This window comes from Pectinophora gossypiella, chromosome 9 (genome assembly GCF_024362695.1).
Source record: "Pectinophora gossypiella chromosome 9, ilPecGoss1.1, whole genome shotgun sequence".
Classification (NCBI taxonomy): domain Eukaryota; kingdom Metazoa; phylum Arthropoda; class Insecta; order Lepidoptera; family Gelechiidae; genus Pectinophora; species Pectinophora gossypiella.
The window spans coordinates 2,981,624-3,006,924 of record NC_065412.1 but is presented as its reverse complement, the minus strand read 5'-3'; the positions used below and the strand labels follow the sequence as shown (position 1 = coordinate 3,006,924).

At 42.1% G+C, this 25,301-nt stretch overlaps 2 protein-coding genes across 4 annotated transcripts in view; both read right to left on the bottom strand.

Annotated features, from left to right (window-relative positions):
• LOC126369402 (tropomodulin-1) overlaps window positions 1–7,786 on the bottom strand; it is a 72,257-nt gene extending 64,471 nt beyond the window's left edge. The window contains exon 1 of the mRNA XM_050013803.1: window positions 7,636–7,786. Coding sequence (XP_049869760.1) covers window positions 7,636–7,713 — 78 coding nt within the window. The 5' untranslated portion in view covers window positions 7,714–7,786. The remainder of the gene's footprint in view (window positions 1–7,635) is intronic.
• A 3,315-nt stretch (window positions 7,787–11,101) lies between these two features.
• Window positions 11,102–25,301, bottom strand: part of LOC126369389 (pyruvate kinase-like) — a 24,156-nt gene continuing 9,956 nt past the window's right edge. For all 3 annotated transcript variants that reach the window (XM_050013777.1, XM_050013779.1, XM_050013778.1), the window contains exons 4-11: window positions 24,384–24,606; window positions 19,709–19,815; window positions 18,095–18,241; window positions 16,029–16,130; window positions 15,648–15,893; window positions 14,759–14,981; window positions 12,584–12,740; window positions 11,102–11,390 (exon numbers count right to left, since the gene is read on the bottom strand). In XM_050013777.1, coding sequence (XP_049869734.1) covers window positions 11,378–11,390; window positions 12,584–12,740; window positions 14,759–14,981; window positions 15,648–15,893; window positions 16,029–16,130; window positions 18,095–18,241; window positions 19,709–19,815; window positions 24,384–24,606 — 1,218 coding nt within the window. In that variant the 3' untranslated portion in view covers window positions 11,102–11,377. The remainder of the gene's footprint in view (window positions 11,391–12,583; window positions 12,741–14,758; window positions 14,982–15,647; window positions 15,894–16,028; window positions 16,131–18,094; window positions 18,242–19,708; window positions 19,816–24,383; window positions 24,607–25,301) is intronic.

Below are 25,301 nucleotides of genomic sequence, written 5' to 3'. Positions count from 1 at the left end.
GCTTATAAATATTATAGATTTGTAATGTTAGGACGGCTATTAGGTACGTAAGGGTAGGTTAAATCAATCAGATCGAGAATTAGTGGACACTATTATGTAGAGCGCCGTCTAGCTATAAATAAGACAAGTGCTAATTAATGTTAGGCATAGTTAGAGAGAGAATAGTGCATTGAAATATTTATGGGGGCTACGATTTGAAAGATGAAACATTTTCGTCTAGAAACCTATCTATAGATAAGTACTTAATAATAATACTGAGCAAATCAATCAAACATTTTGTAGAAAATGCTAGAGCTCGCGGCTCCTATCAAAGGTTTGAAAAAACAAAACCTTTTAAAGGTTGTTTCACACAAAAGCAACGAAAAATACGAAATGTTTCGGTTTATTTTTGATATCGTATCTATCAAACCACATTATCATGTCTCATGAAAACTTAAGAGGTTCGTATGAACTAAATTAAAAGCATAGCAATAAGCCGAAATCGTCCGAATAGATTTTAATATGCTGTCCATATTTTCGTTCATCCTGTCATGGAGCGCAGATGACGATGACGGGGCAGACACATAAACAGTGGGAAGGTTATTTCATCATCGAATTTCGTCATCATTGATGCAACTAAATATAAACACGTCAATCAGTTTTGAGAGCAATAATGAGAGACATATTTTGATGTTCGTTAAAAACATTTTAACGACTTTCATTGGCATTTTTATGTGCTTTAAGTGTAGTGATTTGCAGTTTTTTTTTGACGTGACTTATGGGGACAAATGGGGAGCGCTAAGGGCTCTCACTCGGTACAAAATTTAAGACAACAGGCCTGAGGGTGCCCAGTTGGGCGCGAACGTCGGCTCAGGTCGTCGTTTGAGAAGAAGTATATTTGAAAGAATTATGAAATGAGGGAAATGCAGTAAAAAGGCGCTAAAGTTATTTAAAAAGAGCATTATTACCTAGCCTTTAGGCCGATAGGATCAAAATGCAAAAAAAATAATTCGAAAAAACCAGCCGGTGTCCTCACTTTGGGAACATTCCTGGAAACGGAAAATCACTGCTTAGGTGCTCCCTGTATTATGTACTAGCATTGATATTGTATATGAATATGTACTAGGTACTAACGTTTCACCTTACAGTTAGGCGATTCTCACACGGCGCGGATTTTGTACCGGTGTTCGTGTGTTAGGCATCAGCGGGCCACATACTAAGTCAATGCGACCTTGCCTGCCGCTTCACCGCCAACCTCAACAGAGCGCGGCGTCGAGTGAAAATCGCCTTATAGTGTTTTTTTCTTAATTTATCGTACCTATCACGTTTTGTAGCTACTTACGCACAGATTTAAATTAAAAAATAACTAGCTAACAGCGATTTTGACTGACTAACTTCTCTAATGCAGTCAAAAAACCTTCCCTAATAAGGTGTAGATCTATTTTATGCACTTTGGGAAATTCGCAAAAAGATATAATGTTATAATAAATAGAAAGATAAAGGTAAGAACATAATAAAGGTAAGTACCTATCGAGGCAAAAATTTGGAGAAAAATTTTGACAAAATGTAGAATACAAAAAAACAAAACACTGTGGTTTACTGTGGTGTAAAGAAGAAAACACATGTGAGGTCGCGTGTAAAAATATGTAACAGATCTACTACCTACTTACTATTAATTATCGGATACCAGCAATACATCACAATTTTTCCATCAAAACACGTAGACCGCGTCCTGTTTGCTTCGCGCAAACTCCCGAAATTCACATTGTTTAGACTTCATGAAAATACTGCGCACTCTTTGCACCACTATTGTTGGCAGTGGTCGGCGTTTGTCAGCTGTTTATTGGAGCCAAAAAACCTATTAACATTCGTATAGATGCAATAAATATTCCAAATTTAGATTCGTTTTACACTTTCAATAATTTTTGGATATTTTTTGAAGCAGTTTCTGGGGATTACTACGTAGTTATGTCTGTTTCTATCTTTTATTTCTCTAAGTATTTATCCAACCACAGCTGAAATAAACAACCCTTTTATGCCAACCAACATAACTAGGGTAAATGCGTCTTATCTAGGCCAACATTCCATATATTATCAAGAACATACAGCGTTTTCTATAAAGAGCTCGGCCAAAAAAGGCGTATCCAAAACGGGATGGTATTATTTCTGACTCTACCACGTGCCGCCTGGAAATAAATTACAAACGATTGTAGTGCATCTGTCCTGTAGACAGTTTTTTTTTTTTTTTTTTTTTTTTTTTTTTTTTTTTTTTTTTTTTTTTTGACGTGACTCATTGTAGATTTGCCGCAGATGGCATTAACTACTTGGCCGGACAAATGGGGAGCGCTGAAGGCTCTCACCCGGTACAACGTTTAAGACAACAGGCCTGAGGGTGCCCAGTTGGGCGCGAACCTCGGCTCAGGGCGTCGTCTGAGAGAAAAAATATTTGAAAGAATTAATCGACCCTAGTGGGTCGATAGCGATAAGCGCTGAATGAGGGAAATCGTCGACCACGCCGGCGGGGTCGGTATCGGGGACCTGTAGACAGTGAATAATAAGAAAATTATGATAAAGAACAACAAGGCAAACAGCCAATCGAGAAACAAAGTTATTTACGAAAACGTGATATGGCACGTTGAAGGATTCGTTATACCTAGAGGTACTTAAAAACAAATTGTTTATTATAGTGGTTCATTAATTACCTTAACTTCTTCTCTCATGTGGGTTGTGAAATCGAATGACCAACCCTGGTGTCAGAATTTGGTATTGACTCGCCAAAAACCCCTAAAATATCTCGTAACGACTACATAGTGACCGATTGCTTAACGTGCTCTGCGATACGGATCATAATTTTACTTTTGTACAGTCGGGCGATCAGCCTGCAATGTCCTAACCAAGCTAGGGATTACAAATCACTCAAGCGCTGGACCATACCGATAATTTATATATTTAAAGAGATGACAAACTGCAAAGCAGTAACATTAAATCTACTCGCAAGTACCTATGGAGCGGATAGTGAATGACGCGTCAACTATACGAGCTAAGTCTAAGTTAAATTAGTTTACTTAGCTCACGGTCTGCAATCGGCCTTAGACAGGTAAATACACTAACCCTACCAACCTTATAGGAGGTATAGAAACTAAGAAGTAAAACGTTGTTAAGGTATGAACAATATGAACATATATTGAAGATCTTTGGCAACGTGGCTCTAGCGGTAGTTTTTGCATGTAACAAGATGCTTTGTTTTTCCCATATTTTAGCGTTTGGCTAAATTACGAGGGCGGGTCTCGCCGCAATGGCGGCTGACCGAATTGGCGGGTTAATTCCCGCGTCGCCCGCCATGTTTTAATTATATCCGCTGCGTTCCATTTTCAAAGAACGCTTCCGCGACCGATCGATAACCTGTCGAACATCGAAGTGACTGCGATAAATGGAACGTGGAAATTGACGCCGTAGATATTATAATGGGTTTTGTTTAATCAACTTTGATGATTTTTATATGCATCAAGCGGATGACCTGCATAGCTGGATTTCTCTACTCCTTTTTATAACTACAAAAACGGATGCTAAATTCTAAACTTTTTAAAGTAAGTAGTTTATGAAGCATTTACCTACTCTTACATAAAGTGCCTACCTACGCTAACATTGTAAGATTATAAATCTAACGTGAATGAAGTGTGATCTATAACCGTTGTGTTTACACTAAATTTACAATAAACAGCGCTGAATATCTACTAAAAACATCCTCGGAATATCCCTCACACTCACACACAAGCAAGGAGGACAGAAATAATGAGGGTAATTTCCGCAGTACAGTAACATTATAATGTACGATCGTAATGCGCCGGAGCCGATCAAACGTCCCTCGTCAATTAGGCAAAAACAGTACATTTGGCAATGTTCCCGTTTGTTCTCGTCTGATTCGCGAACGTGCGCACGCGCCCTTTTTTGGTAGTATTTACAATGTCCGTTGAACTGCCTTTGTTTATGTTGTTGTAAAATAAATTGTCATTTACTCGCTTGTTTGTTTCTTGTGTTTGGCAAGTGTTTGATGTTTCGAATGAATCAAGAGTTTAAACTCGCGTGGGCGCCATCTGGAGGGGGAGTTATTGCTTGCGGAGATGTTCAGAACAAGACAGGGCGAAGTCAAAGAATTTAAGGCTAAGAACGACATATTAACGTACAAATATTTTCCTAGTTATACAGATTCGCATATCGCCAAGATCCGCTCCACTCGAGCTCTTAAGAATATTTCCAGGTTTTGTATCTCCAACCAAATGGCATGGTAAATCTATTCTGTGGCCTTAACACTTTCCTACACGACCAAGTATTTTCTGTTCTCATTTAGTATCCCGTCTGACTTTTCTGTAGGTAGGAACTACGATAGACACCTATAAAGATAAACAAATACTTACAAATGACATCGATTTATTGAAAATCAATTCTAATAAGGAGACTAATTAGTGAAAGTCGCGGACAATAACTCACAAGTAAGAGTTTTCACAAAAAATATTGGCAACGGCATCAGAGTGATCATTAAAATGCCTGAATCGATTTAAAATCGTTTACTGCAAGACATCCGTCCGTCACGACAGTTTTACTTTCATCTCGTGATCATTCAAACATTGTTGACATTGCGAATAAGTAACTAAGTATATAGGTACTTACCATGGTAGAAGAAGACCAGGGGCCTGTTTTATAAAACTTACAATTGTAAATTACAACGACAATTTGATGTTCATTACGTAGCTAATTTGAAACTGCAAAATATTCGTGATCACACAATCCGCAATGTACATCAAATTGTCATTGTAATTTACAATTGTAAGTTTTATTAAACAGGCCCCTGGTATGCTCAATCCTATGACAAGCTGCCATTGCTAGCCCATTGATGACGTAAGTGTTACCATTCAATTGGTATCTCCAAAATTCCAAGGACGTTAATTTTATTATTGAAATTTAAGTGAATTACTGACTAATGTTATAAAAATAATTAAAACTGTAAGTACGTAAATCTTTTACTAAAAGTACAAAATTTCCTTGCAAAGTAAATTAAAAACATTGGATGTGGGTAATTTATTTTTCACAAAATGGCTAAGTATGGTGGGATGACATCAGCTGGGCTAACCTTGAAATACTAGCTGTCAGTTTTGAGCCTACCTGGTTTTCTTATACCATGGGTACTTACGTATAAATTTCAACAGACTTCTCTTCAGTATCCGAAAGGGGTTTAAACCAATGAATACTTTTCCCATTTCAGAGTCAGTACAATATTTTATTTGCCTGCGTAAATTATTCGTACATAGGTACGCCTATCTACCTATAGATGTATCTAATTAGGCAATGGCTTAAGTTTAAACTCCGGACAACAACATAAAACAAGTGAACGATCTACTGAGTTAGCTACAAATTTAATGTGACCTAACACTGAGTAAATAAATAACAGATACGTGGACCGACAAAGTTTTGGTTTCCCCACCTCTGGTGGACCAACATCTTTTGTTATGGTTTTTTACCCGACTGCGGCGAAGCAAAAAGGAGAGTTATGTGTATTACAGCTATGTGCGTACGAGTACGTACGTCTGTTCCCACCTACCTTCTAAACCACCGATCAGAATTTAACAAATGAGGTGTCACTAGAAGCGTCTTGATTGTCTGATGGTTATAGGCTATGTGACGTCATTAAGAGAACATGTTACGAATATTTCGCCAAGATTATATATCTAAACTAAATACATGTACAGACACAGACATGTTAATAGAAACTAAAGATCTATCTCTACTTGGTAGAAACCTAGGCAGTAATAACGACTGCGCGAAAACTAAATGTTCCAAAACAAACATCGGATGCACTGGCTGAGAAACCTTGTATAATAACTTGCTGGAATTAACCACAGGAAAACAGGCAGTTTTGGAAGTAGGTAAATACGCATCGACACGAAAACAGGGTATTTTGGAATACAGTAAGTACGCACTTGTTTTCGTAACATGATGTTTCTGGGAACTGCAACTGCTAATACCAGCGCGATTGCGTTTATTTCTCTTCCAGATTATTAATTTACTGCCCACACGAATGTATAACTGTCCTAAGACTAAATTATACATGTTAAACATTTGACTGCACGAATAAATAAAAGCAAAACAAAAACAGAACATCTACATCACGACGCACTTTTGCTTAATTTCTAGACAATTGAAACTGAAAATAGTTGAAATACAATTGTTTGTTTCTATGAATGTAAGCAATGTTTGTCTCGGCAGAGGCATTGGAGTGTAACTGTTAATGAATTTGTAAAATGTTAGCGATGAATCTATCTCGTTAAAAGAGTATTATTAGTATTCACGTTGCTCACTTGTGATACATTCATCGTCTGTACTTTTTACATTTATCGCAATATAAATCTACGGAACTTTGGAGCGCGTGTAATGAACTTGCCAAAACATTCGTCCCTAGTGTTTATGGTCCTTGGAGTGGAATGCGAGGACAGTGTTGTATTTAACGTTAGTTTTGACCATTTCCTCCTTGCGTCAGCACCAGCGGCATCCGAGATGTTGTGGACCGTGGCTGCTTGCAAACCAAGAATGATCATGACACATGATTTAGGGCACCTCTACACTGAATAGATAAACAGTTTTAATACGATGCTCTGCGCATCGTCTCCTCTAAGCTTTTATGAGGTATCTCCGCTACATTGATGTCAGTCTTGATTTAAAAGCAGCCGAGTTACAGCGTTGACCCAAATATACCTACTTGATGTTTAGCAAATCGATTACCGGGCGTCATCGCAGTCAGGCTAGAGTAAGACCCAAACACAAGTGGCACAGACGCACACATTAATGTTCACATTCGTATTGTGAATAAACATCGTAATGTAGCAGATAAACTAGGATGTGAGCCAAGACGAAAATATGCCACGCCGCGTTTTTCCATTGGTTTTCACGCTTTGGAAACCGACAGTAGTCGCTCGGACAATCACTGTCACCATAACTTGATCAAATGCGATAAACTACATGTTAGCCGCCGTGTTGCGTCTATTGTGGACGTCACGCTCCAAATGGTTTGTATGCGAGATGCTAACCTCCGAGACAAGAGGCGAGTGCATTCAGCGCTCTGGAAACGGTATTTAGTAACTGAATGTTTGATTGTTTGAAGGCTGGTCAGGCGGTCAGGTGAGTGTAGTGTCGTGTGTGTTTGGTGTGCAGTGTTTGTGTTTCTTGCAAGGTCACGCGCGTACATCCCGGTGCAGGTCGATGGTCACTCAAGGTGGAACCGTTCATTCAAGTCTATTTACATCGCCGCAAATTATAAGTGGCGTTTGGCGCACACTTCCTCCACACTGACGTCTGTCGGACCTTCGAACGTAACAGTTTACCACTCGAAATCGATTTACGAGCCGGCGCCGGCTTCCAGGAATAGTTTTACGTCCGGATAGATCTTTCACCGTCGCTGAGACAAAAGGGGCTAACATCGCGGATGACGGGTGGTCGGCGCAGCTTCCGCGTCGCGCGGCGCGGGCGCGGTGCTGCAGGATAATGTTTACGTTCGTGTTCACTGTCAAACGTGTTATCTGTTATGTGAGCAGGTGGTAGTACGCGTGGGGCGGGCGCTATATTTGCGCGCGCGGGCGGTTACATAAAGGCGCGTGTGTCGCTCACCTCCTCTATCTTGAGGCTGGTGCGGACCACCTTGCGGGTGACCGCGCTCTCGTACGATTCCTCGATTGTCTCCGCCATGGTTGCGTTCGCGGGCGCAGCGAGCGACGCGCGCGGCAGTTGCGGCGGTACTGAGCTGCCGACGGTTATTTTTAGTCGCCGGCGGCGGCGGTGCGGCGTGCGACCCGCTGTCAGACGGGACTCGGGGTGGCCTCTCCAGACTACATCATAACAGATCTTGCAAACTCGCGTACTCTCAAGCTTCCCGATACAATCATAATTTACATCACCATCTGCCTTCGTTTGCTCCTCCAATGGATACAAGCCAGGCTTGTCCTCCAGCAGAAAGTTTTTTTTCTTTTTAGCCTTTCTAGTACTTTCGATGGAAACTAAGATAGATAAGTAATGCGTATTTATTATATTAACGCAAACAATGAAATCTTTTGACAGAGTTGTGATTTTGCTAGCCCCTCCGTCATTGCTTTATCAGGATTTCAAGTTTTCTTATAATTTCATTTCATCTGCGTTGCATCTACTCTGTGGCACGTGGTTAGCTTTTAATCGCATCGTTGCGGCTATGCGCCCGCGCATTGAAAGATTTCTATACCGATGTTAGGATTTAGTTCAGAAGTTTAGGAAATACTAAAATCCTCAATAGCAGCGGGGTCCTTGGTTGTTTTCTCTAATAGGTACTAGGGAGGTTCCTAGCCACGTGCTTGATGAGTTACAGGAGATGTTGCAGCAAAAGGTGACACCGCCTTGTTACGATCATCTGTCAGAGGTTGTGGCCAGTGATGATTGTAGGAAACATAAATGACCAAACCTTTTTTATTTTTGCCAAAAAAGTATTTTTAAAGTTTTAAAGTGTTGCAGCGTTTGAAAACCCGACCATGGATTCCTGTGACGGGCTGAAAACACATTCATCGCGATTTATTGACTTGCAGAAGTTACTCAGCTGTTTGTTTAATGACTTCGGAGTAAATAATTGAGATGTTCCGTGTAAACAACTGGTAGATCTGTTCTCTTCTCGTGTGGGTTGTGAGGATTGCCAACCTCATCAACCCTGGTGTCAGGGTTACTATTGAGCCGCCAAAGGCCCCTGATATGACTCTGTAACGACTACATACTTACATCAGTAAGTAGTAACCGGGACCAACAGTTTAACGTGCCTTCCGAAGCACGGATCGTCTTTCGGAGAATCAGGTGATCAGCCTGTAACGTCCTAACCAAACTGGGGATCACATAGTATTTTTTTGTGATATTTCCCCACCGGGATTCGTACTCTAGTTTTCACGATAAGGGCGGTCAATCCACCTCATATATAAGGAATAATAGAACGTATAGTACGGCAACTCCCCGCTCCCCACAAGCAGCTGAGCTAGGTTTACCTCACCTTCCTTCGGTCTTACTTTAGTCTTCAATCGTATACCATCAGACGTCAGACACACAGATGTGCGTGTAAGATATCGTCAGTGTGTGGTGTCTGTGTAAAACGAGGTGTTTTGTTATGTAGTGTCCAGGGTGTGCTGGCGGTATCAGTAGAGTATTGTTCGTTGCGTAAATAAACTTTATAGACTGAATGTGTATGCATAATATCTACCTACACAATTACACAAAATAATTCACATTACTAATTTAAGAGCCACGCTCTTGTCGGTGTATCATTCTCCATACTACTTTGTTAGGGAAAAATGGAGCGGTGGTTTCCCTCTTGCCTTCTGCCCCGCAGTACTCTGTCTGACGCGAGTGGGATGGCGCCCAGAGTAATAGTCCATTTCAAAGCCATACTATGTTGCCCTCTGTCAGGTTCCAGGTTACAGTCTCTGTGACTCGCCTTTTCCGTCCTAATGACTCCCATCTCCGCCTCTGCAATCGTTGAGGTCTTCACCCGTATCCCTTGGCAAGGGTTCTATGTTAGGTCGTAGGGCTGGGTACAAAATAATTATTATGATTTAATTTATGGGTTTACATAACATAACATAACAAATACTTTATTGCACAAACAGGAAAAAACAAAATACAAAATAAAAGAGAAATAGAATTAGTACAATAGGCGGCCTTATTGCTAAGTAGCAATCTATACGTTTCGGTTTACGTTTTTATCGTCTTGCAGTTTGCACATTTCAAGACGTGTGCTGCCACCTATTGCTGCGAACGGGTAACTATGCTATTTTGTCGAATCGATGAAAATCTTTCTAGTGCTGGACGGGTGACATATCGTGTTGGTACTAGCTACTGAAGAATAAACGAACCACAAAGGATTTATGATAATCACATCACTAATTTAAAAGCCACGCTCTTGTCGGTGGAGCATTCTACATTCTTGTCTATCAAAGGCCAATTCTTTCACTTCCTTATAAGACACGACGTTCGCCTTCTCTTTAATCCGTTCCATGTAAGCTTTTCTTGGTCTTCCCCTTCCTCTCTTTCCTTGTAGTTTCCCTTCCATGTTATTAATAAATTTGTGACATGTGGTAGATATTAAGTGTCCAATCATCTTGCCTCCTCTGTCCTCAATAACTCTCAATATTTGTCCCATTTCCCTTACGCTTACTAGCACTTCCTCATTAGTAACCGTTTCCGTCCAGCGTAACCATTCTCCTCCAACACCACATTTCAAAGGCCTCAAAGTCTCTCTTTATGATATACAAAAATATTTCAGACGATATTCATCCATATTGTGTTAGTAACATTTATCTTACTACCTATACATACTAGGTACCTACTAGATTGAGTCATCATCATCTCCCTAGCATTATCCCGTTTTTTCACAGGGTTCGCTTACCTAACCTGAAGATTTGACAAGTCCGGCTTTTTATAGAAGCGACTGCCTGTCTGTCCTTCCAACCCGCGAAAGGAAAACCAGCCTAATACGGGTTAGGTCATATACCTCCGAAAATGCGTTTCTCGGGAATGTGGGTTTCCTCATGATTTTCTCCTTCACCGCAGAGCACGTGATAATCATTTATGATCCAAACATGAATTCGAAAACAAATTCGACAATCATTAATTTAGGCCTGTGCTGGGTTTGAACCTGCGACCTCAGTGAGAGGCAAATATTACTACATTGAGTCAAAGAGGCCAAATAATATACTTTGCAGCTCGATATAACTTACTTAATTTATTCATTCAGTCATTAATTTGATAATAGTATTATACGTTATATTTTTTTGTTAAGTACCTACCTACCCTAACTGTTTTTGTCCTGAGTTAAGTCGGTATTTGTAGATTTGTCTCCAAAGTACCTAACATATTGATGTTAGAAAGATTTATAAACGTTACTTTTGCATGGTTGTGTGTTTCTTCTTGTATTTACGTTTGGTTAAGCCTTTTGCGATAAAATTAGAGTGGATAATTACGTAAAAATAGGTACCAGTCCTATGGGTCAGGATCCTTATCACAAACATACGCGAGGGGTCGTCAGGATCCTTATCACACACAGATGAAAGGTTAAAAGTGAAAAAGCAAACACGTTTTATAAAGTTTATTACCGCGCAGAAACAGGCAACATTAATACTCCTGGTATTAATAACTCAATAAATAACATTATCCTATCACTATCATTACAATTTCGAGAATCATTTTATTTATACAGTTACATTTGCATATTTGTACAAATAAATCATATAAACACGAGTTCACTATGTAGATCTTATTATCTTAAACCGCTAAACATTTCGTGCACTAATACTTATATTAAAAATATAAAATCTGATAGTATCCTTCTTCGACTGGATTTACTGGTTTACTCGACTTGGCTGAAAAAAGAAAAATATATTATTAGTATATTGTATTCTCTTGTGCAATTTGAATATTCTTAAAGAATAATACAACGTATAGAACGGACGCTCTCCGCTGATTTTTATGATATGTCCCTGTGACGTATGTTGCTTAGTTACAGATCAACAACTGCTGTTTTTTGAGTCAGTCTCTCTTTGTTTAGAGGTAGAATTTAATACAGAACTGTCAGTCGCGTGCAGTTCAAGAGGAAAAACATGTTGTATTGGTCTTAGCTTAGCTCCTGTTGAAGTCTGTACTCGAACCACTCTCATCACACCATCAGCACCAGGATATAATTCATCTATAAAATCTAATGGCCACGTCACGCGCTTGCCTTCATCTCTACCAAAACAATGTCGCCAACTTGTAGCGGTACAGTTTTGGCCGGGATTCGAACCCGGGACTTCCGGATCGTGAGCCCAACCATTGGACAACGAAGGCCGTACATACATACATACATACATAAACTCACGCCTATTTCCCACCGGGGTAAGCAGAGACGAAGGCCGTAGAGTGTAGGAATACAATAAGGAATAGAACGTTAACTCTCCCGAACCCGTAACCTCTCTGATATGCCTAGCATGCAAGCGTATGGCGGCAAACGTCACACACAAATGCGCGTGTACGATAACGTGTCTCTGTAAAACAAGTTGTTTTGTATGAAGTGTCCGGGTGTGGTCTTCTTCTTCTATCGTGTGGGTTGTGAGGCGGAGTACCAACCTCATCAACCCTGGTGTCAGGATCACTATTGAGCCGCCAAAGGCCCCTGACATGGCTCATGTATCGACTACTTACTTACATCAGTAACTAGTAACCGAGACCAACGGCTGAACATGCCTTCCGATGCACGGTTCATCTTACTTTCGGACAATCAGGTGATCAGTCTGTAATGTCATAACCAAACTAGGGACCGCAAAGTAATTTTTGTGATTATGTCCCCACCGAGAATCGAACCCAGGACCTCGGGATTGTGAGCCCTACGCTCAACCACTGGACCACGGAGGCCGTTTGCATGTATGTAGCTTGGTGGTAACTTATCATGCTATGTACATGTGACGTCATGTCTTCCTATTGCCATTACTTTCTAGCTTCCTGATGTCCAGTGGTTCAGTATCATTTTTCAACGAATTTCGATTCGATTTCAATTTATTCAAGGTTCAGGTATACGTACATGATGCGCATGGTGTTGGTGAAGCCGGAGCCCTGCTTCCAGCCGGTGACGACGACGACGCGGTCGCCGGTGTTGACGAAGCCGCGCGCGCGCCCGAACTTGAGCCCGTACTGCACGCGGTTGTCCACGTCCTTCAGCCAGTCGCTCGCCACGCCCTCTGCGGGTCACCAACGTAAACACACATTTTTTATTTGGGTGGGTGTTGCAACCTTTTATAAATAGGTACAAATAATGCCTACGACTGATTTACGAAAAATATTTATAATGCTGGTGAAAGTGGTAGAGTTGGAAGAGGAATGACGGCCTTGACGTGCGTACCGTTTTAGGGTGAATATCAAAATGTCAGGTACCTTGTTACGAGGTAACTTGTTCCTCGTAGCTAGAACTATCATTTTTCATGTCGGAACCCAATTTTTCACGAAAAAATAATATATGAAAGTTCGCCACCAAACTTGGCACATTTTGATATTCACCCTTTAAAGAAAGGTCAGGTCAAGAGTACCTACTTAACCGGCAAGCATGCAGGAAGTCTTTGATGAGGGGTGGGGGGGTCCACCAGGTCGCAGACGACCTATCTCCAGTGTGGGTGTAAAAAAAAACATAAATCGTTCAGCTGTGCACAGGGTGTCATGTAAAAGTTGTTGACCAAGGGATATTGTCCTTTCCATTATCTGCCTCTTTCTCTCTGGTGTGGGAAACCAATGGTCGACCTCATCAACACTGGTGTTAGGGTCACCAATATAACCGTAAGGCGGTACACTGTAAGTCTATGATCTTTATATGGAGTGTGAGTGTATGTGTGGGTATGAGCGGGACGTCGTACCCTGGTAGACGATGGGCAGCACGCCGCGGTACTGCGAGTGGTAAGTCCTTACCCTGGTAGACAATGGGCAGCACGCCGCGGTACTGCGAGTGGTAAGTCCTTACCCTGGTAGACAATGGGCAGCACCCCGCGGTACTGCGAGTGGTAAGTCCTTACCCTGGTAGACAATGGGCAGCACGCCGCGGTACTGCGAGTGGTAAGTCCTTACCCTGGTAGACAATGGGCAGCACCCCTTGGTACTGCGAGTGGTACGTCCTTACCCTGGTAGACGATGGGCAGCACCCCTTGGTACTGCGAGTGGTACGTCCTTACCCTGGTAGACGATGGGCAGCACGCCGCGGTACTGCTAGTGGTACGTCCTTACCCTGGTAGACGATGGGCAGCACCCCTTGGTACTGCGAGTGGTACGTCCTTACCCTGGTAGACGATGGGCAGCACGCCGCGGTACTGCAAGTGGTACGTCCTTACCCTGGTAGACGATGGGCAGCACCCCGCGGTACTGCGAGTGGTACGTCCTTACCCTGGTAGACGATGGGCAGCACGCCGCGGTACTGCAAGTGGTACGTCCTTACCCTGGTAGACGATGGGCAGCACCCCTTGGTACTGCGAGTGGTACGTCCTTACCCTGGTAGACGATGGGCAGCACGCCGCGGTACTGCAAGTGGTACGTCCTTACCCTGGTAGACGATGGGCAGCACCCCGCGGTACTGCGAGTGGTACGTCCTTACCCTGGTAGACGATGGGCAGCACCCCGCGGTACTGCGAGTGGTAAGTCCTTACCCTGGTAGACAATGGGCAGCACGCCGCGGTACTGCGAGTGGTAAGTCCTTACCCTGGTAGACAATGGGCAGCACCCCTTGGTACTGCGAGTGGTACGTCCTTACCCTGGTAGACGATGGGCAGCACCCCTTGGTACTGCGAGTGGTACGTCCTTACCCTGGTAGACGATGGGCAGCACGCCGCGGTACTGCAAGTGGTACGTCCTTACCCTGGTAGACGATGGGCAGCACCCCTTGGTACTGCGAGTGGTACGTCCTTACCCTGGTAGACGATGGGCAGCACGCCGCGGTACTGCAAGTGGTACGTCCTTACCCTGGTAGACGATGGGCAGCACCCCGCGGTACTGCGAGTGGTACGTCCTTACCCTGGTAGACGATGGGCAGCACCCCGCGGTACTGCGAGTGGTACGTCCTTACCCTGGTAGACGATGGGCAGCACGCCGCGGTACTGCAAGTGGTACGTCCTTACCCTGGTAGACGATGGGCAGCACCCCGCGGTACTGCGAGTGGTACGTCCTTACCCTGGTAGACGATGGGCAGCACCCCGCGGTACTGCGAGTGGTACGTCCTTACCCTGGTAGACGATGGGCAGCACGCCGCGGTAGATGTGCGCCTGGCGCGCCGTCTGCGGCAGGCGCGTGACGGCGATGATGGGGCAGCGCGGCCGGTACTTGCTGAGCAGGTGCGCCGAGCGGCCCGACGTCGTCACCACCACGATGGCCGACGCCAGGCACTTGCTGGACGCCTCCACCGCCGCGATCGCCACGGAATGCGTGTTTTCGATGGGGGGTTTCACCTGAAATTAAGGGGTTTATTACACAAATTCAAAAATATCTTTATTCAGTGGGTAACATAGTTACACTTTGAATCGTCAATTTTTACATAACGAAGGTCTCATCCGCCTAAAACTACTGCAGCATCTCACAACCTGTATAGCCGGGGAAAAGAAGCTGTAAGAAAAACCTCGGCACAGGGCCATAGACGGTTTTTTTTTTTAAAAAAAAGAAAGAAAGAAAGAAAATATTTATTTTCATATTGGACGCCACATTTACAAACTTACATTACAGAAATAAAAAAAAAACAACAAAACAAAAAACATACATATATACTACAAACTCACATTCGCAATCCCTCATAGAAAGAAAGAAAGCAATCAGCTCCATCGAGGATGGTGTTAGATATCTACCCTCATTTAACAGTAGGGATATGGAGCATGCAACTCCAAACTGCTCCACTACGACCCGGTGGAGAAACATGTAGACCCGAGCCAATACCAAAAAGTTTGATTCTTGAATTGACCAGACCGGGATACGAATCTGTCCAAGATGGCATTAGGGATATGCAGCAAGCAACACTCAAACTAACTGCAAAAACTTCAGCTCCCGAACGGACCAGACCGGAATTTGAACCCGGGAATTTGGCTTGGTTGTCAAGACTCTGCTAGGTTATAACTTGTTCTCACCTGGGCAGCAAGGTCGTTGAACAGCTGCTTGTGCCAGATGGCGGCCTCTGCCTCCTTGCAGATGTTGGCCATAGTGCGGACGCACTCCAATGGATAATCTCCCTTGGCCGTCTCTCCGGACAACATGACGCAATCAGCTCCGTCCAGGATAGCATTAGCTACGTCAGAGGTCTCCGCGCGAGTGGGTCTAGGCTTCTTCACCATAGACTCCAACATTTGAGTCGCGCAGATCACTGGTTTTCCTACCTGTAAGAGACGGGGTTGTAAAGTTATTTGAGGGTTAAGATTTGGTAGGGTGATTATGTAACTGTAAATATGATAGGTCATGATAGGTCAATGACGTGTAGTCTGTAGTAAGTGGTAATATACAGTGGTACTTACTTGGTTGCACCGGGCGATCATGGTCTTCTGTGCAAGGAACACCTTCTCTGGTGGGATCTCAATACCCAGATCACCGCGAGCGACCATGATACCGTCGGATGCCTGAAACAATATTGAAGATGTATGATTAGAAAATACTTGTGGAGGCACTGTGGTCTTGTTGTACAACACTTGCTTCTCAGACGGAGAGCAATGGTTCGAACCCAGATAACGGACTTGGACCAATGAGCAATTTTCACACACAGTCGGCTCGACCAATACAGGCGGCGATGCGGCTCACCACATCTTATTTTTATTTTTTTTACTTATTGTAGATTTTCCGCAGATCGCATTAACTACTTGGCCGGACAAATGGGGAGCGCCGAAGTACACCCGGTACAAAGTTTAAGACAACAGGCCTGAGGGTGCCCAGTTGGGCGCGAACCTCGGCTCAGGGAGTCGTCTGAGACTCACCACATCACTGGATGTGCGGTTCTCGGGAATGTTTCCACTTCGGCAACGTTATCAGGCAGTAAAAAGATGCAAAAATTAAGTAGGAAGAGATTTATTACCTAACCTTTAGGCAGATAAGACTGGAGTACAAGAAAGAACAATTTGTAAAAGAAAAGCAGCCAGTCTCCTTACTATTAAACTCTTTGTTTTTACAACGGGAAGATTCCCAGGAACGCACAACGCACAATCCCTGCTTACCATCGCGTTGGTCTAACAGAAAGCTCAGTGAGGTGTGGGTACTTAGTTCATGTTACGATGGATGTACCTCTCACTACCCCATTGTGATTAGAGGTCGGAGCCGACCCAAAATTTGCTGGCGGCGGCGCGCCGGCTTTTTAGGGTCGGCGGCGGCGGCGCGCCGGCGGCGTGAAGTGATTTTTGTATCAATTAATTAACAATTAAAATTATCGAGTAATCCTTGTTCTTATTCATATTACTATGGAATATAGTTGTGGATCTAATGTTATGTTTATGATTAGCAAAATTGGGAACATTTTGTAGAAATTAAAACCAATCGGGATAATTTTAAATCTCTTTTTTTATACAATTCCTTGCAATTAGAAAATCTCCTCCGAAGCATCACACCGAAGCAAAGTGCCCAAAAGTCTGGCAGCATTTCCCCTTTGAACAGCTAAACTAACCAAAAAAACGAATGTCTTATGGTTGTTATTTTCCCTAACATAGCATCAAATTGATATAATATCGGCATTTAGTAGGTAGTCCTTTAGTAGGTAAGATAGTTACAAAATTCAAAGCAGTATGCAGTGGTTTCATTTAAATTCAAACGAAGAAAGCATTCAATCAAATGTGAAGGTCGTGGATTGTTTAGCCGTGCATCAATTGATGTGCAAATATTTCAGCCTACACGGGAAAGCCAGTTACAACTGGTTTTAATATGTTCGGCATCCAGATAATAGAATGAAGACAATGAATGAGGATAGCTGCAATTTGCGAGTTTATTCTCCACTCCTACGAGATTTTTGGTCACGTAATTTACAACTGTGTCCACTTGTCCTGTTTGTACTTGTTTTTTTAATTGACATTTGACCCCAAAACAAGCATCTTAGCTTCTTAAGTAAAAATCTTTATAAGCTCTACAAAATCCACGGTAATATTTGTAGGGGCTGCAGCCTTTTTCCAACTCGTTATAATCTAGGAGTCTTCAAAGCTAGAGTGAATAGGCATTTGCTAGGTAACAGCAATCCACCCTAGACTACATCGTCACTTACCATCAGGTGAGATTGTGGTGAAACGCGAGCCTATATTATTTTAAAAACGTCTACTCGGAAACCTGAGTTTTCGGACTCAGGCCAGAAAGTCATGGTCAAGGGAAAATCACAAAATTATATTATAATAATAAAGACTTCTTTAGAATTCTCTCACCCCGATACCATCACCCGGTTCACCCGGTTGCTGACGTTGGTAATCCACATCGGAACCAGAAGAGTAATTCCATATTCGAAAGATAGTGCTACCACAGCAGGAAGATGCAATTCAATATTTTAGCGAAGTGACTAGTTATGTAATGTTGGTACTAATTATGTAAGTGCTAATTATGTAATGTTGGTACTCACAGCAATGATTTCGTCCAAGTTCACCATGCCCTGGTGGTTTTCGATCTTGGAGATGATCTGGATGTTCTTTCCCTTCTCGCCAAGGATATCTCTAATCTCCTTCAGCGCAGCACCGTTGCGGATGAACGATGCGAAGATCATGTCCACCTGGAAGGAAGGTCAAAGGTGGGTTTAGACCAATATTAGACCAATCGTCGTGCTCCTGCCCTTATCCCACTCTAAGTGGGGTCGGCACAACATGAATCCTCTTGTGTTAATTTTTATCAGACCTACATTAGACCAAATGAACATAATACCAGAACGTTTGCATTCTTGATATTTTAGTGTAAACTTGAGTTATCTATTCGATTATAATAGGTAGTTACTAGACCCGAGAGAATACTTATGTCCTTAGACTAAGTGAGGGTACTTAGGCCTGTAGGTACCTACTCAGCAGAGGGACGTATTTAGCTGTTTTATAACTATCAGGAAGTCGAAGTAAGTACCTAATTCATAATTTAGGTACCTATAATAAAACATAAATGAGACTATTAAAATTGTACGTATTTATAATAAAATCATGTGCACTGACTGATACTTGAAGACATAACATATAGGCATCTACAAGAATTAAATATAAGTACCTACATATCATATGATAGGGATCATCACAAGGGCATACAAGGTCAGATACTGTTGGAAGCGCAAATGTGGCGAACTATAAACAATCACAAAGTATGTACCTATCATTATCAATGCTCTTTCCATTACGCAACGTTATAAAGTCAATACCTACGAGTATTTGAATGCAATGCCGTGCAATTTATTGTGGAACAGTTTAATTATGCGATAAGAATACATTTTATTAGGTTATATTAATAAAGTCATACCTAATACCAATATCGCGGGGAAGCATTTTTTCTGTAGGTACTACGTAGAAATGTCCCATGGATTTTGGATTGAGTCCAAACCAAAATAAAAATTAGCAGAACACTACCGTCTTTGGTTTGGCTTAAGTGTGGCGATTGCGTCTACAATAACGTACGTTTCCCAAGAAGTACGGAAGCATAAATTTAAGTAAGTATAGAACGGTAACTCTTCGCCCCGCACCAATTCTTATAGGGCACCGAGCAAGCTTACTTCACCCCCTCACAGACTCTCACTTTAGTCTTAAGCCGTACGTTAAGGAGTAAGGGAGATTGTCTTGGGGGCTGCGGTTGTTCGTAGTTAAAGACGCTGTTGAAAGTTATAGAAAAATATTTATTTGCTTGCACACGACATGTTACATTCTTGATGGCGTTGAAGGAGGAAGAGAGAGAGCGATTTTAAAGTTGCCACAATAATAAAAAATAATATTTTATTGTTGGTGTTGTTTCTATAGTCTGTGCTTACCCCGGTGGGAAATAGGCGTAAGGTTATGTATGTATGTATTGTATAGTGTTGCCAACAGACTGCGTGCAGACTGTCTCGTTCGCATTTACGTGGTTAGGCGGCACGCGGTAAGAATAAGATTTTTGTATGGAATGTCCGGGGTGTGACTACTTCTTTGACGGGCCCTAAAGTGGCCTAAACTTTTCCTTGAAGGTGCGGTTATATGTCGCAGAATACAGTTAGCAATGTGGTATCAATACTCACGCCTTGTTCCACTCCAAACAATAGGTCAGACTTGTCCTTCTCGGAGACAGCTGGTAAATCCACTGGTAGGCCGGGGAGGTTCACACCCTTGCGAGAGCCGAGCATACCTGAAAAATAGTATAGGTATTATTGGTTGATCAACCAAACACCTGCAACACACTTCCAAATACCTGGAGGGAAGTGATTATGTAGATTTGAATAGAGCAAGGTATTCCGTCTTTGCTTTGCTATATTTCGTCCAGGATTCTCTTTGTTGCTTCCTCCAGTCAGCCTTGGAGCCTTGCAGCAAAGCGTCGAAGCCACCGGTGTCTTTAGTCTCTGTATTCCCTCTTCTTCTTTTAATCCTATTATACCCTGCTACTGGGATGTCCTTTAATAATAATTCGAAATTCGAGGAGCTCGGTGGCACAGCGGTTAACGCGCTCGGTCTGCGATTGTTGAAGTTAAGCAACTTTCGCAAAGGCCGGTCATAGGATGGGTGACCACAAAAAAAAGTTTTCATCTCGAGCTCCTCCGTGCTTCGGAAGGCACGTTAAGCCGTTGGTCCCGGCTGCATTAGCAGTCGTTAATAACCACCAATCCGCACTGGGCCCGCGTGATGGTTTAAGGGCCGATCTAGGGAGATGGATAGGGATCCATCCATAGGGAAGGCCCGTGCCCCAGCAGTGGGGACGTTAATGGGCTGATGATGATGACTGGGATGTAGGGCTAAACAACAGATTTCCACTCCTCTCGATCTATATATATGTGGGCGTGTGGCTGAGTGAGTGACAGGTGAGTTGAGATGATTGTGTGAGAAGTAGACGAGTAACATGAGTAGTACAGAAGGTATAGAGTATAGAAGGGATGCATAGAGAAATGATAGATTGAGTGAAGGAGTGTGAATGAGGGAGAGTGATAAAAGGAGTGAGAGGGAAGGAGAGGGGAGATAGCGGATGGCGGACGAAAACGATGGTGGTGTAATTACGCGGAGGTTAAAAATAAAAATAAGTGTTTGAACCGTACTTGACTGTTTAATTGAGCAAACCCAAAATCCCACATTTTGGGGGCTCGTCCGGGATGGGTGCTCATTAATTGGACAGGATACGGTGGGACAACGACGTTCGCAGACGGCGAAAATTTTCACGACGGACACGAGGCGCAGACGGCACCGAGTGGCTAGTTAGACGACGACGAAGACGCGAAATTATCGATCAGACGGCTCGATTAATTTCGATTATCATGACGACGGAAAATATGAAGGGCGGACGACGTGGACAACCAGATCCAGAATCGGTACCGGTTGTACCAAATTACTCGATGATGTACGACGGCATCATACCTAAATTCTCGGGAAATGACAAGATGTATACTGTGTCACGATGGGTGGAAGAAATTGAAGATAATGGCGAGATCTTCAACTGGACGCCTATACAAAAGCTTATTATAGCGAGGCGATCATTGTGTTCGACGGCGGAGCTATGGCTGAAGTCGGAGCGTGTTTTCAAGACGTTTGAGGATTTGAAAACCGCGATTATGAAGGAATTTTCTGATACAATTAACCAAAAAGAATTACACGAAATCCTAAGTACGAAGAAGAAGACGAATAACGAAACATGCTACGAGTATATGTTAGCTATGAAGGAGCTCGGCAGAAGAGGAAAATTACCTGATTACATTACTATACAGTATATTGTAGACGGTATACAAGACTATGAAAACAACAAGATTATGTTGTATGGCGTATCGACGTTTGGAGACCTGAAAGAGAAGCTTAAAATCTATGAACATGTGTGTAAAAGTGTGAAGCAACGACATAATGCGACGAGAGAACAGGATAATAATACAGCAAGACGAAGACAGGAAGATAGACGTGTGAAGTGTTATAATTGCGGCGAAGAAAATCATGTTTCATCACAGTGCCCACATCGTGGAAAAGGATTAAGATGTTTCCAGTGCGGATTGTTCGGCCATATTGCATTGCATTGCCCGAAAAATCCAATGGTGATAGCAGCGACAGCGACATCTGGCGGTTCGGCGAAACCCCTGTCGCAATGCGACATGTCGGCAAAGCAAGTGAGTGAACGAAGACCGGTCCAGTCGGCGAAACAATGGTGCATTAAAGTGTCAGAAAATGGTAGGAATTTAGATACGAATACTGGCAACACTGAGATGAACGAGAATGACGTGAAGAATGGAGTTGAGTTTGACAGATCACATACCGGTGCATATTCGCAAGTTATGATGATAAACGAAGAAGTTAATGGAAGAAATCGGCCGTTAAAATCTGTACAAGTTAATGGAAAAACGGTCTGCGCGCTTATTGATACGGGAAGTGAAGCGAACTTAATGTCTGCGACGTGTTATGAGAAGTTAAACATCGATAAACCAGAGAAGTGTGACGTGATATTATCGGGATTCGGCGCAAGCGACGTGCGATCGTGTGATTGTTTTGTTACTGTTGTGACAATAGACGGTAAATATTTTACGGACGTAAAGTTTAATATTGTGCCAATTCATGTAATGCCGTACGATATGATTATTGGTCAACAATTACTGCAGAAAACTGTCATGTTACTGGATCACAACAAAGTCACCTTTTTGCCTTCTTTTGACGATTCGTGGTCAACAAAAATCAAACATTTTCCTGCTGAGGTTGACTTTTTAGGTTGTGAAGTGAAGAGCAATTCCATACAAGACAAAGTTGAGTCCTTGGACACTTCCTATACCCCGAAGAAGACGAGAGTATCTCCTACAGAGTTGAAGAATGTTTTGAAGGATGAAATACCTGTTCCCCGGCGACTTAGACGTTTGACAGTCATGGAGCAAGAAGAGGTTGAGTTAGAAAGACTGGAGTGGCTTGGAGAAGAAGGTGTTAAAGTCAGTACCTCCAATGATGCTAACCCGTTAGTGCTACTCAGGAGGAAAAGCAGCACCAATTTATGGTTATTAAGAGAAGAAAACCAAAATTACATGTACAATAGAGAAAAATTGAAACGAAAAGTCAAGAAGTTGAAAAGAAAAGAAGAAAATAAGAAGAATTATGATAGGATTAGAAAGGAAAGTACACAGGAAAGAGAGAGAGCAGCTAAAAGGACTCAGTTTAGGAGCAGTATGAAATTAATGCCAAAATTATTAGAACCCTGTAAGTCTATTAAAGTCAGATGGAGAGATTGTGGTGACGTTGAGAAGATGAAGAAGTCCGATGCTAGTGCAGACTTCATGCAGGTGTACCCTTATGGCATTGGCTAGAGAGGCTTGAAGAGGTTTATTTTTACTATTTCATTATTTCACATCACTTTTAATTAGTATTTTCTTTAAAATTATACTGAGGTTCAGACCCAGTAACCATGCTTTGTTTTTGCTTGAGTTGTTATGTAAAAGTTAGGGTGTAAATTTTTACATGTCATAAGTAAGATAATGAATATTAAGACTGTTTATTGAAATAATTAAGACTGTTGGTTAAGAAATTCATTTATTGTGTTTACAGTTTCCCTGATAAGACTTACTTGTACTGAATTTTATAGTTAGTTTGTTATTACAACATATGAGAACTTTATCTAGTTTTGTTTGATATTTAGATGTTTAGATTGTTGTCGAAGTACACAAGCTGTATTGTTTAAATAAAATTGAAGGAAATAGTTTTGTTTTAGATGTTCTTTTATAAAAAATATATTTGAAGGTGTTTCAGTTTAAACATAAGTTGTGTAGGTATGTCTTGTTTCTTAGACGAGTTTTAGTGTGGAATGTAACTTTTTTTTTTGCATTAAAATATTTTGAGAATATCTAGGGTGGATAAGACTTAGTATTGTGTAACAGTGTTTAATACCTATTGACTTGCTTATAGAGTTTTTGTATTTTTTTTAAGATTTATAATTGTAACGAGAATTTTAGGAGGTGTGATAGTGTATGAATGAGTTGTTATACGAGAATGTTTTGTTTATGTAATAGAGTCATTGTCATAGAGTCATTGTCATAGAGTCAATGTAGTAGAGTCATTGTAATAGAGTCATTGTAATAGAGTCATTGTAATAGAGTCATTGATGTTTTGGTGTAGAGCCATTTGTAAAGCTTGAGGGCAAGCTTTATGTCAGGACAGCCGAGTGTGGGCGTGTGGCTGAGTGAGTGACAGGTGAGTTGAGATGATTGTGTGAGAAGTAGACGAGTAACATGAGTAGTACAGAAGGTATAGAGTATAGAAGGGATGCATAGAGAAATGATAGATTGAGTGAAGGAGTGTGAATGAGGGAGAGTGATAAAAGGAGTGAGAGGGAAGGAGAGGGGAGATAGCGGATGGCGGACGAAAACGATGGTGGTGTAATTACGCGGAGGTTAAAAATAAAAATAAGTGTTTGAACCGTACTTGACTGTTTAATTGAGCAAACCCAAAATCCCACATATATATATATATATATATGACGGGCGGTGAAGGAAAACATCGTGAGGAAACTCTCATACCCGAGACATTGTTTCGGAGGTATGTGACCTAACTTGTAATGGGCTGGTTTTCCCTTCGCGGGTAGGAACTAGTACGAAGGTCAGACAGGCAGTAGCTTCTGTTAAAACCAGTCCTGTCGCGATCTTTATATATCTCAAACCCTGTTTAAACAATTCCGGCCAGCCATTGGCTCTTGCTAAAGACTCGCAAAATTCGACTTGAGTCTATTGGCTCAAGCCAGTTTCTCAAGATACTAACCTCCATTCTCAATAGTGCAGACGAGGGTGTCGGTGGTAGCCTGTGAGCAGATGACGGAGATAAGACCGTCATCGATGAAGATGCGGTTGCCTGGCTGCACCACTTTGGTGATGTTCTTGTAGTCGACAAACACCACAGACTCGGTGCCAGTCTCCGCGAAGCTGGCGTCAGTCGTCAGTTTTATGGTGTCGCCCTTCTTTAACTCCACTTCTGCTGAACCACCCTGGGGTGAGAGGTTTTGGGTGAAATTAATGGTGTATGGGAAACCAATCCGGTTTATTTTACTTTAATAATTGTTGTACACTTATTTGAAAGCTTCGGATAAAAGACTGTCCCAAAAGGAGGGTAATGTTTTGAAGCGTTCATTTGGCCGATTTGAGGAATACCTACCTAAATAATCATAATACATTTATTTTTAGATTTTTAAACAAAAAAATTCAAAAAATTCAAAATTCAAAAATATTTATTTTTCAAAATTGGCTCACAAAGTTAGCGCTTTTTGAACGTCAGATAAAGGTGAATGACCTTTATCTTTTTATTACTCAGCCGATTAGGTTATAACGGCCAGTGAACTCATTTGATAGGACCAACTTTGGACAAACACCCAGATTAGAATCTTCGCCCGCATGGGTTTATGGGCACGACGTTTATCCACGTAGACATTCGCTGCGTCTATTGGTCAAAGTTCGCGATATAATACGCGCTGCGCGGAACCCGTGCCGCCTGTGTAGATTGTAATTTATTAACAAAGTTACCTACTAAGTACCTACTATTGAAAGTGAAACAGACTTCGAAAAGAAAATCGAAAGTTGATTCAGTTAAACACTTCTACATTTTTTTAGGTATTTCAAGACTGAATTAGTCCCTGTTCCACCCCTTGCTGATAAACTGTCTGATAGTATTTGCTGGATAAGCATC